Source organism: Rhinolophus hipposideros (assembly GCF_964194185.1).
Source record: "Rhinolophus hipposideros genome assembly, contig: SUPER_9_unloc_2, whole genome shotgun sequence".
In the NCBI taxonomy this organism is placed as follows: Eukaryota; Metazoa; Chordata; class Mammalia; order Chiroptera; family Rhinolophidae; genus Rhinolophus; species Rhinolophus hipposideros.
This window is the reverse complement of record NW_027669496.1, coordinates 98,229-114,802: the sequence shown is the minus strand read 5'-3', so window position 1 is coordinate 114,802 and position 16,574 is coordinate 98,229. Positions and strand designations below refer to the sequence as shown.

The 16,574-nt window shown below is 42.3% G+C and overlaps 1 protein-coding gene across 1 annotated transcript in view; it reads left to right on the top strand.

Moving 5' to 3' along the window:
- The window catches only part of LOC308502951 (ankyrin repeat domain-containing protein 26-like), an 82,472-nt gene extending 66,313 nt beyond the window's left edge, over nt 1–16,159 (top strand). The window contains exons 12-15 of the mRNA XM_081080753.1: nt 152–357; nt 1,580–1,805; nt 12,702–12,750; nt 14,067–16,159. Of these exons, the coding sequence (XP_080936879.1) occupies nt 152–357; nt 1,580–1,805; nt 12,702–12,750; nt 14,067–14,185 (600 nt within the window). The 3' untranslated portion in view covers nt 14,186–16,159. The remainder of the gene's footprint in view (nt 1–151; nt 358–1,579; nt 1,806–12,701; nt 12,751–14,066) is intronic.
- The last annotated feature ends 415 nt before the right edge of the window (nt 16,160–16,574 follow it).

Sequence of the window (16,574 nt, the reverse complement as noted above, 5' to 3'; positions counted from 1 at the left end):
TTCCGTATTGATGGTAAATATTTTAAACTTCAGCTTTTTTTTTCATTTAAATTGCCCTCCAAATCATTGACTTAAAACTAAAGAATACAAATAGACTGTAATTATTCAGTTTATATTTAATTTTAAAACGTATCCTTTCTGTTGGCTTTAGGAACAAGCAGCATCTCAAAAAAACGTACACCCGTTAAATGACCATGATGGCGCTTCCGTAAGTGACATGGACATACTCAGAATTAAATATCTGGTATCTGAACTCTCCAAAGTGAAAACTTCTCATGAAATAGAATTGGAAGAATATGAACACCTCTACCTAGAGGCATTAAAACTTATCACATCATTGGAAAACAAACTAAACAAGTAAGTCCAAATAAAGTCAGAGAAAATCAATCGAGCTCATTAATTTGCCTCTGAAGTATAATTTTTATCCAGGCATATTCCCGAGATTGATAGTAAATGAAAGCTTACTAAATAGTATAATTTTGGAAAATGATGTTAGTGAATAAATTACTTTTAAAATGTTAGTTAGTTCAGGACATTTGCATCTCTCCCCATTTTTGGTTTTACATGATTGTATTTTTCCTTCTCGCGGTTTTCATAGAGTTAATCTGATCTACCAGTCTTTAAGCAAAGTGTTTTTGAAACTTTATGATTTAGACAACGCTATTTTTTATAAAATTTCTTGTCAGAATTCCCCTAAATAGTTTTTAATGAGGTAACTATTTATTATAAGATAACAACTTAAACCCAAAGGGTTAAGTACTCTGCATATTCTGGCACTTGGTACATGTACTGTCTCCATTGTGCTCTGTGTTATTATCTCTAGAGGTCGCTTTCAGACAAGCTCTTCTTTCTAGTCTTTCTGATGTCCACAAAGGCATATATGTGAAATATAGCAGAGGGTTAACAACGTAGGGGTGAGGGTAGTATAACCCAAGAAGTGGCTAAAAAGATAAGGTGGTGAGCCTGAGGGGGTGTGTGGAAGACAGAAAGCGCAGAGCCCACGCCCAGCGCCTTGGTCACAGTGTTATATTATAAGCTACATGCCTGCGGAGCGGTTTCATTCAGTAGGATCACCAACCAGGCTCCCTCCTTCTCCCCCAGAGGCTGTTGTTCTACATGACACCTCAGTCCCAAATGGTTAATTTCCTCAGGGTAATGAGGGCGTTACCCAAGGGCGGTGACAGCAAAGGCTTGAAAATATCTTGGTGGGATTTTTAAAAAATTCTAAACTCGTTTGCTATGTATGTCTCATGGCAATCCTCAAGAATCTTATTGGTTCAGCCATTGCAGAAGGCAGCAAGTATTATCTGTGAAGCCGTGGATGTCACTGATAGCCCGTTTCCTCCCCTCCCTACTTTGAATTTCTTCTTAGTCTGGTGTCCCCATAGAAACATATGTGCTTGTTTAGGATAATTTGAAACCTATCCTTGTGCATGGTAGGTCTGCCCTGACGAATTTTCAATGTTAAAATGCTGTTTAATGGGAAATTTCTTTTACTATTTATTATGGCAACTTGAAAAAAATGCAAGTCATTCAGGAAAAATAACATTCAAAGCTTTGTGTCTTACAATCTTCACAGTGCTAATGAAAGACTGGCAGAGGCTAGAACCCATCTTCGCGCAAAGGAACAGCCGAAGGAGTTTCTCAGCACTGCTCTTAGGAGGGGAGTCCTTGAGCCACCATGTGTTGGAAGTTTGAATACTGAGTTACTCCTCAGTGGAAATCCTGCTCCAAGAGAAAATTTGGTGATTGCTAAGTCAACCGCACGGGCTTCAAATGACATCATGGGGTATTACTGTCCCAAGGTTCGTTATATTAGCTTCTTTCCCTTGCATTTCAGATTTCTTTCTTTTTTATTTATTTGATATAATATTGTTTTGTTTTGTCTTATATATTCATTGGGGTGATATTGGTTAGTGAAATCATATGGGTTTCAAGTGTACATTTCCATAATACATCATGTATATATTTCACTGTGTGTTCACCATCCCGAGTCAGTTCTCCTTCCATCGCCATGTATTTGACCCCCTTTTCCCTCTTCTACCTCTCTCTCTCCCCCCTCACCCTCTAAGTGTTGTCTGTGTCTATGAGTTTTTGTTTCTTTGTTTGTCGTTGATGAAATTTTGAGTTGTTTCATTGACTAATGCACACGAAGTAAAAGGCATAATATGTGTGCTAATATGCATAGAAAGGAGATAGAAATTTTACAATCTTTTTTTTAAGTCCCTAGAGCTCTCATGTGTTAAGAGTTATTTATTATTATTTAATAAATGTAACTAAAGTGATACATTTAAAATGCTTGAAAATTTGCCTTTAAATTTTATTACAGATGTTAAATATCATTGCCTAATAACCAATGGTATGCTTTGAGATGCTTTGGCTTCTTAATTGGTTTTAGTTGGAGATGATTCATAAAAATTTTAAAGTTTTGTGCATCCCAGTTTTTCTTCCCCTAAGCGTAAGTGAATGATGGCCGGCCAAACACCTAACCACAAATGGATGTTTATTATTAAATGAAACAGATATAATCCTTTTTATTAATTCGGCAAACTTATAATACTGAAAAAAGATTAGTCTCTGTTTTTATGGTTAAAGTTATCTTCTAACAAGAGAGTATATCCTTAATTTTTATTTTATTCGTAGCACTACCTATTTCAGTGTTTTAAAATGAGTTGCTTCACAGTTGTACATATTCTAAATAGGGACATTAAGCAAATAATTGAATTTTTAAAATGAAGTTCACTTATGTCTATATGTCTTGACAGCATTTGGGTAATTGATGAGTAAGGTGGCAGTGCTAGGGAGACTTTAAATCACAACTCGTCTTCTTCGTGTGACGTGGTTGTTAAAAATACTCATTCTTGAGTTCTTGACCAGCAGGAGTTCTGTTCGGTTCTGTGTCATAGTTTCCATCTCTTTGATAAAGTTCTCCTCCGGGTCATTAATTTTACTCCTGAACTCATTGAACTGCCTGTGAGTGTTGTTATATCTCAGTGACATTCTTCATGCTGTTACTTTGTTTTGTTTTACCCTCCAAAATGTTTATTACATTTAAGCAACGTGGAGAATACAGGAAGGAAAGCACAAATCATCTGCTCGGAACAATTGGTCTAATTTATATGCAGCATACAATATAGAAAATCAGTTTAAAACGGTTAGTGGAGGTCAAATTGAGGAGGGCTTTAAGTGAGTTTGATTTTTTTCCTCTAGGCAGCAGTAGGCATAAAAAGGATAACGAAATAATAATTCTTTCATGGGGGAGTTTATAATATGTGGCAGAGAGTCTGTTATCTCCTTTGTATTTGAAAAATTAAGTGAAGTATAATGTATGTCGTTAGTTTCAGGTGAACAAGCTTTTCCTGGTTCGTGCTAATCTTTGGCCCTAGAAGTAAATACTGTATGTCTTTTGACTATTGACATATAGTATTTTATATAATATAGTATATAATATACTCAGCTTCTTGCTGGGGCTACAGCTGAAAATAGCTCAGCCCTGTTTCTCTTTGGCATGACTCGACTGTGTTGAACTGGGTTATTTTAAGCTGATGGCCAGATTGCTGATTGACAGGTGTTATATATGTGCCTGAAAGTCATCAAGAAGTGCTATTTTTTTTTTGTTTGTTTGTTTTACTGTGCAGAAACTAGTTCTGGGTGTCTTCTTTTTTTTCAGTGAATGAGTATTATTATTTTTAACTCTTTTTTATTATTAGTTTCAGGTGTACAAAACAATGTAATAGTTACACATTTATAATTTGTATGCCTCACATAATGATGACCCCTCTCCCCTCATCAACGACCCCTCTGACATCACATACAGCCATTACATTTCCACTGCCTCTATCCCTCAGGCTGTACTCTACTTCTTGTAAAAATATATATACATACATGTATATGTGTGTGTGTGTATAACAATTGTAGTTAACATTAACATTCATTATTGTTCAGCTTCAGCTTCCGGTGTACAGTGCAGTTGTCAGGCATCTACATCATCTCTGAGGTGCTCTCCCTAATGAGACAAGTGTAATCAGATACCCTACAAAATTTTTACATTATTGATTACATTCACCAAATTGACTTTCGTATCGCCATAGCAATCTTGGGGTTATCGATTGTGCTTTGTAATCCCCTCACCTTCCCCCTTATCCCCACCCCGCTCCCATCTAGCAACCTTCAGTTTTTTCTCTGTGTCTCTGAGACTGTTTCTGATTAGTTCACTCATTTATTGTTTTCTTTAGATTCCACATATAAGTGAGATCATAAGGTATTGTCTTTCTCTGTCTGACTTATTTCACTTAACGTAATGTTCTCTAGGTCCATCCATATTGTTGCAAATGGTAAGATTTCCTTCTTCTTTATGGCTGCGTAATACTCCATTGTATAAATGTACCACAGTTTCTTAATCCAGTCCTCTACCGATGGGCATTTTGATTGTTTCCATGTCTTGGCTATTGTGTATAGAGCTGCAATAAACATAGGGGTGCATACATTTTTTTGAATTAGAGTTTTGGATTTCTCCGGATCCATGCCTAGGAGTGGAATTGCTGGGTCATAAGGTAGTTCCAGTGTCAGATTTTTGAGATACCTGCATACTGTTTTCCATAGTGGCTGCACCAATCTGCAGTCCCACCAACAGTGCAGTAGCGTTCCCTTTTCTCCACATCCGCGCCAGCATTTGTTGTTTGTTGATTTATTGATAATAGCCATTTTGACTGGAGTGAGGTGGTATCTCATTGTGGTTTTTATTTGCATTTCTCTGATGGTTAGTGAGGTTGAGCATTTCTTCATATGTCTGTTTGCCATCTGTATGTCCTCTTTAGAAAAATGTCTCTTCATGTCCTCTGCCCATTTTTTAATTGGGTTGATTGTTTTTCGGAGCTGAGTTGAGTGAGTTTTTTAATAAAGTTTGGATATGTCAATGGCAGATATCTTCTCCCATTCAGTAGGACCCTTTTTTGTTGTAATGATGGTTTCCTTTACTGTGAAAAAAATGTTTAGTTTGATGTAATCCCATATGTTTATTTTTTCTGTTGCTTCCCTTGCCCAAGGGGATGTATCAGTAAAAATCTTACTCCGGGTAATATATGTAAAGTTGCTTCCTATATTGTCTTCTAGGAGTTTTATGGTATCAGATGTTACATTTAAGTTTTTGACCCATTTTCAATTTATTCTTGTATATGGTGTAAGGAGGTGGTCCAGCTTCATCTTTTTGCATGTGTCTGTCCAGGTTTCCCAGCACCATTTATTGAAAAGACTGTCCTTACCTCACCGTAAATTCTTGCTTCCATTGTCGTAGATTAAATGGCCATATAGGCGTGGATTTATTTTTGTTCCGCTTGTGTGTTCACTGTTAACTTGTCTTCTGAGTCGCTGATTCGATTCTCTGACTCATCTAACCCACTGGTAATTCCTTCAAGCGTGTGCTTTATTTCACTTGTTGTATTCTTTAGTTCTAACTGGTTGTTCATTATGATTTCTCTATCCTTCTTTATGTCGTCACTAAGCTCTTTAAACATTCTTATCCTCAGTGTTCTGAACTCTGTCTCTGATAGGTTGGTTAACTTCTATTTCATTTGGTTCCAATTCTGGAGGTTTCTTCTGTTCTTTTATTTGGGACATGTTTCTTTGTTTCCCCATTCTGGTTGACTCTCCGTGTTTGCTTCGATGTATTAGGTAGATCCCCTAGGATGCTCGGTCTTTGCTGGGTTATCTTATGTAGTGTGTGTCCTTTATATCTGACTTGCACCACTTCCCTATTCTCCTGTGCGTGTGCTCCAAAGGTGACCCTGGTGTTGTGTATATTGTGCTGTGTAAAGTTGAACTTCCATTGCTTTTGGCTGGTCAGTAGGTGGGGTTGATCCTAGGCTGCCTAGTTGTGAGACTTAGCTCTGCCCTCGGTGGATGATCTGCTGCGTGAGGGTGGACCACTCCGATTAGACTTGGCCTCTATGGGCTCTTGTGCCTGTAGAGAATTCCCTCTGGGTGTGTCACTTGTAGGTCAAACCCAATAATACTCTGGTTGGGTCTGGAGTTGGTGTCAGGAGGTGTCGAATCTTGTGACTCTTGGGCTGGGCCCTGGTGTAGGGCAATTTCAGAACAAAGCCAATCACCAAGCACAACAGCAACAACAAAGTCAAAACCAAATACACTCACGTGTGAAAACAACCAGTAACCCACACTCAACACAGGCAAAAATATCAAAGATACAAAAACAAAACAAAACAAAAAACGCAGCGCCAGTCTTGGCTTAAGCCCACCAAGTAATCTCCAGGCCGTCCTCTGCTGTACCAGAGAGTCCTCTGTGTATTGTTCAGGCAGAGCCGGTCACCTGGTGCCCAGAGTGACCCTGGGACGGCAGATGTAGATGAGTGGGGCTATCGGGTGTGGATGGTAGTTTCTACAAAGTCAGTGCAGTTTCTGCTCTTGCCTGCACATATGCGCACTGAGAGTAACACAACCAGCCCTGTGCCCAGGTCTCCTGAGTCTTAGGTCACTCCTTCCGTGTGTGTGTGCGTGCGTGCATGTGTGCGTGTGTGGTGGGAGATTTCTGAGCTGCTGAAAGCCCAGAGCTGCGACTGCTGCCTACTGCTAACCCCTGGGCATGTCTCCACAGTTGTAATTGCCCTGCCCTGGGCAGGTCAGAGAAGGTGGGGACTGGGGATGGAGGAGTCTTCTCTCTCTCAGCCCAGCAGTGTCACACACTTCCCAGCTTCTTCCCTGGGTCGCAGTAGCTACAAACCGGGTCCTCCCAGATCCTGAGCACTATGGGTCCTCTGTAATCTGACACTACTCCTCAGATCAGGGGCCAGCGTGAGTCTCTGGAAGGGTGGGGGTAGGATTGGGAGAGTCGGGGGAGGGGCCCAGGTATGGTGCTTACTTCCTTTGTCCCACCTAGGGCCCAGCTGGAGGTCTCAGTGAGGTGACTGCCTCAAACTCTGGATATGCTGCTCTCTGAGCAGGGAGATGAGCTGTGGGACACAGGGAAAGAGCCCACCTCCTGGCTCCTGTGGTCTCTGTTCTGTCCTGGCACCACCTGCATCTCCGCAGCCATGGATGCGGGCCACGTCTCCCTTCCCACTTCCCCTGCTCGCCCAGTTTGCCCACCTTCAAGTCATCCTCCTACAAGTCTCTTAGCTGCCCTGTGTGATGAGCAGAGAGCATGACTGCTGTTTTGAAATCTCGGTCACAGAGATCACAATCTTCCGTAACTTTGACTTGGTTTCTGGAGAAGTGTCATCTTCTCTCAGTGTTAACCATGTCACATTGCTTCTTCATGCTGCTGAGTGGCTTGTTCCTCTACAGGCCCATTTGAAGTAGTGAATACTTTCTTATGTAGGTACATTTCGATTTGAACAATTAAACAGGTATATAATTAGGGGTCTTTCTTTTGTTTTTAGTAGATGGTACAAGAGTATAGTTTCTGTTTTCTCCCACAGGTGCTCCTTGAGTATGGGAGGTCCAGGGGCGGGGGCTTAGCTGTGGGGGTGGGAGTCCAAGCCTGGGTGACCAGGGAGATGGGTGTTGCAACTGTATCCAGGTCTCCAGGGTCTCTGGTCACCACCACCACGCAGGTGGGGGAAGTGGGTGGTTGAGGGGAGCGTGTTCTTGAGCCCGCTGCGCTGCTACCTGGTTCCCTATGTCTACTGGTAGCACTGTGTGTGGTCGTGAGACTGGAGAATTGTTTCTGCTGCTGCTACTGGTCCCTGGTGGTGCCAGCACTGCTGCATCTGGAGAGGGGTGGGGGGATGCTGCTGCTGCCCCGCTTAGCCTCCCCTGGGCAGTGATGTGGGAGCTGCACCCCGTCCCCTCCACCGCCACTGCCTTTGCTGGGGCTTCAGGCTCAGCCTTGTCCCCCTGGAACTGCAGCTGTGGGCTGTCCCTGTGCTTTCCTCCATCCTGCCTCCCTTTCACATCCAGTGCACCCTCCTTCCCTTTTACAGATGCGTGGTCTTTTAAGGAATCGTAGTGTGTTGAGCAGAAGATCCTTTCTTGGGCTATAGATGCCCGATGAGTTGTAGATATCGTGGAGATAGAAAGGGGTTGTCTCTCTTGACATGATGTTTACATCATTCCAAAGAATATCCATTTTGATCAATGCAGGGTGGTTTGTGGTTTTGATGGTGTTTTGTGGCGTCCTTTTTTTTTTTTTTTAGTTTTATTTTATTTTTACATCCCTCACAACGTGAACCCCCCTCCCCCCATCCACCACCACCCCGACCTCACACCGAGCCATCACATTATACACATAAAATTATAGTTGGCATTCATTAATGTCCAGTCTCTGGTGTACAATGCCATGACCAAGCATCCACCGCATCCCTGAGGTGGTCTCCCAAACAGGACACATGTCCATCGGACACCCAACAAAATCCCCAAACACTATTGAGTAAGTTCCCCAAAGTAATTCTCAAAAGACCCTGAGGCCATCCTGTGGTCACCAACCGCCCCCCAATCCCTTCACCCTTCCCCCCATCTCCAACCCCCTCCCCCCCACCCATCTAACAACTGTGGCCTTCTTAATGCAGAGAAACATAGCACAGGCCTGTGCTAAATGGGGCTCCAACCTTGTGTTTTCATTTAGCTTCCCCTTAATAAATCATAGGAGAACAAAGCCAAGGATTTTCGGACAGCCCTTCGGCTAAATGGAGTCCAAGTCCTTCAAAGTGGTGAACCTGGAGGAAGGACTGGGTACAAAAAGAAAGTGAATGGCCAACCCTTCTGTAAATTCTTAAGCATGATGCACAATTAAAATGTTCTCAGTGGTTTCACCACAGAAATCAGAAGATGAAAGAGTGTAAAGGCAGAAGCAATGAGAGAGAATATGCTTGTGGACATTTTTCCTTTAATTATTTTTTGGTAGGAAAGAGGTGTTTAGTTTTCAGTATTTCCTCATAAATTGGAAAATTGTTTATGTTAAAGTCAATGCCCTCATTCCAAGGCCAACGTTGTTCCCTTGTGAGGCGTTGGGTTGCCCAATCATGCAAGGCTGAATAAGAGATGGAAAAGCCCCACTCTGTCAAGATCCAGAGATAAGTGTCCCAAATCACTAGGGAACACTGGAAAGACTTATGATGTAATTGTGATGATGTGAGGTTGGACACAAGTGCACTAGATGGTAAAGAGAAATCTGTTTTGTGTTTCCAATTTCGCTATACTTAACCCCCACCATGAATAATACCTGTGTTGGTTTATATTGTTCAGCCAAATTTGATTCTGAGGAAAAGACAAGTCATTTTAAGGAAGAATTTCCTCAACTTGAGTTTGCTTTCTTTAACTCATGATTTTCTCCTTCAAGTTCCCTTTTCTGTGTTTAGAAATGTTTATGCTTTATAAATTGAGTGTGTTTGACTACTGTTAATAGGACTTGTGATATTAATCTGTCTTTATTTTTAATAATGACTTTAAAGATAATACTTGAGTTAGAAAGCTACTATTTTGTTTCTCATGCTTTAACATTATTGAGCTACATGACAAAGTTTTGCATATTCATTTTCTTTTGAGTTGTACTCAGAAATTGATGGAATTTTCCGGAATATGAGGTAGTAGCTGGCATAGCAGGCTAGCCTCAATAGGGAGACTTATCCCATTCCTGGCCCGCAGCTCCTTGGTTTGGTGACCTCAGGTGACCTATATAATCTCTGTGAGTCTTGGTTGCCTCTTATGCAAAATTAGGGACTTTCACTAAATCAGTGACTTTCAGACCTGAAAAATATTCTTTTTATCAAAGAATAGTACCGTTCTTTGAGAAAATTTTTTTTGTTTAATGACTCTGTTTACCCAAAAATAAGACCTAGCCGGACAATCAGCTCTAATGTGTCTTTTGGAACAAAAATCAATGTAAGATCCGGTCACGTCACGTCACATCATATCATATATCATACGCGGTCTTATATCATAGTAAAATAAGACCGGGTCTTAATTAATTTTTGTTCCAAAATGCATTAGAGCTGATTGTCTAGCTAGGTCTTATTTTCGGGGAAACACGGTATATAAAAACAGAGACCAAGGGTGGCCAGTTGCCTCAGTTGGTTAGAGTGCAAGTTCTTAACAACAAGGTTGTGGGTTCGATTCCCACATGAGCCAGTGAACTGCGCCCTCCACCGCTAGATTGAAAACAATGGCTTGAACTTGGAGATGAACCATGGTGGGCAGCCGGTTGGCCCAGTGGTTGGAGCACTGTGCTCATAACACCAAGGTTGACAGTTCGATTCCCACATAGGCCCGTGAGAAGCAATGGGTTGAGCTTGGAATTGGGCTGCTGGTGGGGAGCCTGTTGGCTCAGTGGTTGGAGCGAGGTGCCCATAACACCAAGGTAACCGGTTCAAGTCCCACATTGGCCAGTGAGATGCACCATCCACAACTAGATTGAAAAAAAGAACAATTTGACATCCGGGAAAAGCAAACTGTTCCTCAGTAGTCCCCAATTAACACAAAACAAACCAAAGCAGAGACGTGTAGAGCTACCTAGCTAAAGGAGGGATGCAGACTCCTAAGCTGTGCTATCCCGTGGGTGTCCCCAGTGGAACCTGAGCTTTCTCCGAGACGTAGTCTAGTGAGAACTGCCAGTAATGAGAAAATCCTTCTAGTTGAAATCCTTTGAATTAAAGTTTGCTGATACATTTTTTTGTGTATAATTTTCTCACCTTTCTATATATTTGATAAATGGAAAAGTATAATAAGACTGCAGATATGTTGTCCTTATTAATGTTGGACTTCAAGCTACTTCCACCATCTGAACACACTCCTCACCTAGAAATAAACATACCGTGTTTCCCCGAAAATAAGACATAGCTGGACCATCATCTCTAATGTGTCTTTTGGAGCAAAAATTAGTATAAGACCTGGTCTGATATTATTTTATATTACATAAGACCCATTCTTATATTATGTTAAAATAAGACCGGGTCTTATATTAATTTTTGCTCCAAAAGTCGCATTAGAGCTGATGGTCCAGCTACATCTTATTTTCAGGGAAACACGACAGAAAGTGCTGAAGTAAATATTTAAGAAAAGAGCTGTTTTGGGGGAAAATAATAATAACGCTACATTGGTAGTTCCTTAATTCAAGTCGTGTAAAAATGTGATTTACATTTTATATTGTTGATTAACAATAACTTAAAACTGTTTCATGAAAGTCTTCTCCCTTCCTATGGTATTTAGTTATTGATTTTACACGGCCTGTCTGGTGATGTTGTTGTCACATTATTCACATTATAAGCCCTTTCTATCAAGCCATTCACAAAAAAAAGTGTTATGCAAATATTGGAAAACAAATTTGTCTTCCCCTGTCGGTGCCTGCCGATGAGAAGAACAGTCCCTGAAGTGGGGAGTGAGGATTGAGAAAAAATAGAAGAGAGACAAAGATGGGATCGGGAGGGCAGGCAATTCTAAGTAGACTGCCGCAGTTCTAAGTAGAATGCCTCAGATCTAAGTAGAATGCCTCAGCCCAAGTTTATTTTTGCAGCTTATATACTCTGGGCATCAAAAAGTAACAGAACTGTCTGCAATCTAGTAGTTACAATAAAGGTAATACACAAGGGCCTGTTTTTTGGCCAGCTCCACACTTCCTGACCTTGTCTAGTTCTGTGTTCTCAGAGTAGGAACTTCTGCCTTGCTGGGAGCACAGACCACTCAAGGAAGTCAAAGGTTCAACATTTCACAAAACAACACCTGCTAGCACTTTAGCACGGTTTCCCACATTCCCCCTAAATTTGTACAAGGATTGGCTGTCACATTGTTGTCACCATAGTGTCTATTAGTTTCTGGATATTATTTTAAGCACTACTTTGGACATTTTGTGAGAGGATAGCTTTCAGAAGAAAGGTTTCAGTAAGACCACTCTAGACTGGGACACTTGTAATATAGTTTGAAATACTCCCACACATTTCATAATTAAATAGACTATAACTACAGCTATTTTAGTGTTTCAAAAATTGGACCTGATTTCTAAGGAACAAAGTCACATTTAAAAATTATATATTATTTTTTGTTTCTAACTCTACAAAGTCATAAATGAGAAAGTAAATTTGAAAACTGGCTCTAGGTCATACTTTATTCAAGCAGCTTTTCGGAAATCTTTCTGTGCATACGAATACGGTAATGTTTCAGTCATAGACTGCAAAATCGTTTTGGTTATTGTTTCTGTCAGTAGAATTTTCACATGACGGCACAGTACCACTTTCATCATTTTATGTCTTTAAGGTTCTATGCTGAAAAATGAATAGCCTAGAATACACCTTGAGATTACTTTTCTAGAAGTGCAAGAATGGAAAGCTCATTTTAAGGAAAAGTCCATTAAAGTAAAAACAAAGAACAAGAAACATTTATAAAGGACAATTTTTCTAAAAATTGCAAAGTAATGCATTCAGTGTAAAATATGACTTGACTTGTTTAAACTTCATTGTACCAATCAAATCAAACGTCACTCTTTTGAAATTATGTATCTTAGGTAGACCAATATCAATTGCACTGTTGGTCAGATTAATCTAAATAGCATCTCATATAGATGGTCTCTATTATGTACAATCAAAATAAGCAGTAATTTATGTTATTCATTTTTAAACTTTTTTGTATTTATATAAATCATACGTTAAGTCTATTCTCTAAAGGCATTATTTAAAGAGCACATTTCATAAGATATATCATTTCTACAATAAAGTCTCTTGTTTACCTTAAATACTATAATAAGATTTGATTTATTTCAGTCGCTGCTGGAGTACCAGGAAAAAAAAACTAAAGAACTATACAAAGACGGTATGTTGCCAAAATGTATTAATTCAAGTTAGATATCATTGATTTCTGGAATAAAATGTAAATATTAAATGGCATCCCTTTCCATGTTCTGATAATAGATACTACATTAAATATTTTCTTGGCCTTAGCAAATAAAAAAGGTGAAAGCATAAACATTCATAGTGAAGACAAGGTCATATGAGTAATATCTCAAGAGTCTATGTATCTCTTTTTATTTATGGCCTGTCCCCTTCCTTTCTTCTGCCATCCCTATGGAACTTTCCACGTGCACGTTGAAAACGGGGCTTCATCAACTTTTATGTTTTTGCCAGTGATATGAGGCCCAATAACAAGACTTATCTAGTGATACTTAAGCAATTACTGTTCATATATGGTGTTTCCCCGAAAATAAGACCTAACCGGAAAATAATACCTAATGTGTCTTTGGGAGCAAAAATGAATATAAGTCCCGGTCTTATTTTTGGGGAAATACGGTACCTCCTAGAAGGGCCAAGCTACCATATTTCCCCGAAAATAAGACCAGGTCTTATATTAATTATAGCTCCAAAAGACGCATTAGGGCTTAATTTCTGGTTAGTCTTATTTTTGGAGGAAACACTGTAGCTGTCACCTGATGGGTGACATTTAAATCTCCAGTCATTTACTTTGTCATTAGTTTACCATGTACCCTCAGGAGAAACTCCACATTGCTTTGCATGGAATGAAAACACCCAAATCAATGTAGTTCTCACCAAACATCTCAGCCTATATCTTGCTACCAACCCTCGTTTGCCCCTTTGCTCTAGCATTTAGCTAAACCAGACTACTTCTCGTTCCGTAGTGTTCTCCCCCACACTAGTCTTCGCATCTGCGTCTTCCCTCTCTCTGGCATCCTCTGTCCTTGTCCTTCAGGCATCAACATCCATGTCACCTCCACCAGAGAGCAGACAATCAACACTGGGATGTCCCTTTTGTGGGTCCCACTCGCGTCCTGTTGTGCATTTGTATGGTATAGGGGCCTCTGAATGGAAATTGCCTGTTCATCTGTTCCTTCAGCTTATAGTAGATGATGGGTCAGGGCTGGACCGTGTCATCTTCGTCTTGTAACTTCAGTGCTTGTCGTACGACCTTGTTTATAAATGAATGAAGGATGAGACAACCAGAAGCTCTGATACTTGGCCACAATAGCAGTCAAGTCAGTGTGCAGCCGTGGGCAAACTGTATTGAATATGATCTCCTGTTGTGAGCTGTGGCCTCATCTAGAGGTTTTCTCATTCTTCTTAACACTTATACTTAGTTGTATTTTAAAGAACATAATTCTGTCTTTTTCTTTCCAGCTCCTGCTGAATATGAATCTAAATTCAATCGAAAAGTTCCTCTATCACCTATTGATAATCTACTTGAGAATATAAAACTAGAAATCGTCTACGATTTGAAAAAAAAGTATAAGCTCTAAAATATAAATAGTACAAGTGTATTTACTGGGCTGTTTAAACAACATGTTAATTGTATCCCAAAATATATGGCATGTGAAATCCTTATTACAGGAAAATATTTTTGTATCATATGTTGTGGGGACAGAGCCTGTGGGGACAAAACCCCAAAAAACAGTTTCCAGGCTCTCGGCCTCACATAGAAAGGTGCTGGCTCGGGTAGTAAATGGCCATAAACTGTGATCAGATGCCAGCAGCTGTGGCTAGTTGGCCGTCAGCTGTAACCCGTAAGCCATTGGCCACTAATATAACGGCTGTGGCTATGCTAGCAAAAAGGAATGAGGGCTAGCAAGAAGATGGTGGCTGGCAAGCGCGGACTGCTGTTAGGCAGATTATGTAGATCCTACTTCCTGTGTCTCCAGCCCAGCCGCCAGCGAGAATATATTGGTTTGACTCCCCTATCTATGGCTCCGTGGGTGTTCCTTTTTGGCCTTACCGTGTCCTGCGTTCTTGGGCGGGGAGCGGTAGCTGAGACCCTGCACGACAAATGGCGCAGTGAGCAGGGTCCCCTGCGTGACACATGGCGTAGTCGGCAGGATACGGTGCTGGCCAAAGCTCTCCGAAGGGCAGTGGAGCAGTTTGTGCGTATGAAAGCTCAGTCTGAGGAAGACCAGGAGGAGCAGCTGCCAGAGAGCTCGATTTCCGTGGAGCGGTGGGAAGATGTGGATGGTTCCCCAACCAGCAGAGGCCGGAGAAAGTGGAGAAAGCGAAGGTTGTTGTGGCCCTGTGGGCTGGGAACTGCTTGCTGACGCAGCCTGGATGCGGGACTTGTCCCAGGAGGAAACGCTTGCTGAGTCCTCATTGTGAGATGAGGGTGAAGTCAAGGTCATCCCTCACCCCCAGGACAGCCCTGGCGAATGACTATGGACTATGAGGAATTGCCTTCTATCCCTAATTTAATGGACGCTTGACTGTTTGGGAACATACCATCATGTAGTGGGACTGGCGGATGTTTGCTTTTGTGTCTTGACTGGCCACCATTGATAATATGTAAGCACCTTGATGTGAGCCACTGTTGTTCCAGCACAGTACCCCGAGAGGCCCAGAGAGAGAGTGGCAGTGCCCTGAGAGCCCTGGCTGTGTCCAGGAAGTCTGGCTGTGCCCAGAGAGAGTGGCGGTGCCCTGAGGCCCTGGCTGTGTCCAGGAAGTCTGGCTGTGTCCAGGAAGTCTGGCTGTGTCCAGAGAGAGTGGCAGTGCCCTGTGAGCCCTGGCTGTGTCCAGGAAGTCTGGCTGTGCCCAGAGAGAGTGGCAGTGCCCTGAGAGGCCCTGGCTGTGTCCAGGAAGTCTGGCTGTGCCCAGAGAGAGTGGCAGTGCCCTGAGAAAAGCTGGCTGTGCCCGGGGAAACAGGTGGTACCCTAAGAAGCCCAGGATGTCTGGCTGTGCCCAGAAGTACTGGGGTGGTGCCCTGAGAAACCCTGGCTGTGCCCGGGGAGACTGGTGGTACCTTAAGAAGCCCAGGAAGTCTGGCTGTGCCCAGAAGTACTGGTGGTGCCCTGAGAAACCCTGGCTGTGCTCAGAGAGCCTGGCTGTGTCCAGGATATTGCATTCACCTCCAGGCTCCTCGCACAGGGACCCTCGCGGAAGACACTTGTCGCGTAGATTGTGAGGCGAGAACCTGTAGGGGTGGAGTGTGGGGACAAAACCCCAAAAAACAGTTTCCAGGCTCTCGGCCTCACATAGAAAGGTGCTGGCTCGGGTAGTAAATGGCCATAAACTGTGATCAGATGCCAGCAGCTGTGGCTAGTTGGCCGTCAGCTGTAACCTGTAAGCCATTGGCCACTAATACAACGGCTGTGGCTATGCTAGCAAAAAGGAATGGGGGCTAGCAAGAAGATGGTGGCTGGCAAGCGCGGACTGCTGTTAGGCAGATTATGTAGATCCTACTTCCTGTGTCTCCAGCCCAGCCGCCAGCGAGAATATATTGGTTTGACTCCCCTATCTATGGCTCCGTGGGTGTTCCTTTTTGGCCTTACCATGTCCTGCGTTCTTGGGCGGGGAGTGGGAGCTGAGACCCAGCACGACAAATGGCGCAGCGAGCAGGGTACCCCGCACGACAGAGCCCCAGAGAGCAGTTTCCAGGCTCTCGGCCTCACGTGGAGGGGTGCTGGCTCAGGTAGTAGATGGCCATCAACTGTGGTTGGATGGCCGTCAGCTGTGGCTAGTTGGCCGTCAGCTGTAACCAGTGAGCCACTGGCCACTAATATAACTGCTGTGGCTACACTAACTGTCGGTGCCTGCCGACGAGACGAACAGTCCCTGAAGTGGGGAGTGAGGATTGAGAAAAAAGAAGAGAGACAAAGATGGGATCAGGAGGGCAGGCAATTCTAAGTAGACTGCCGCAGTTCTAAGTAG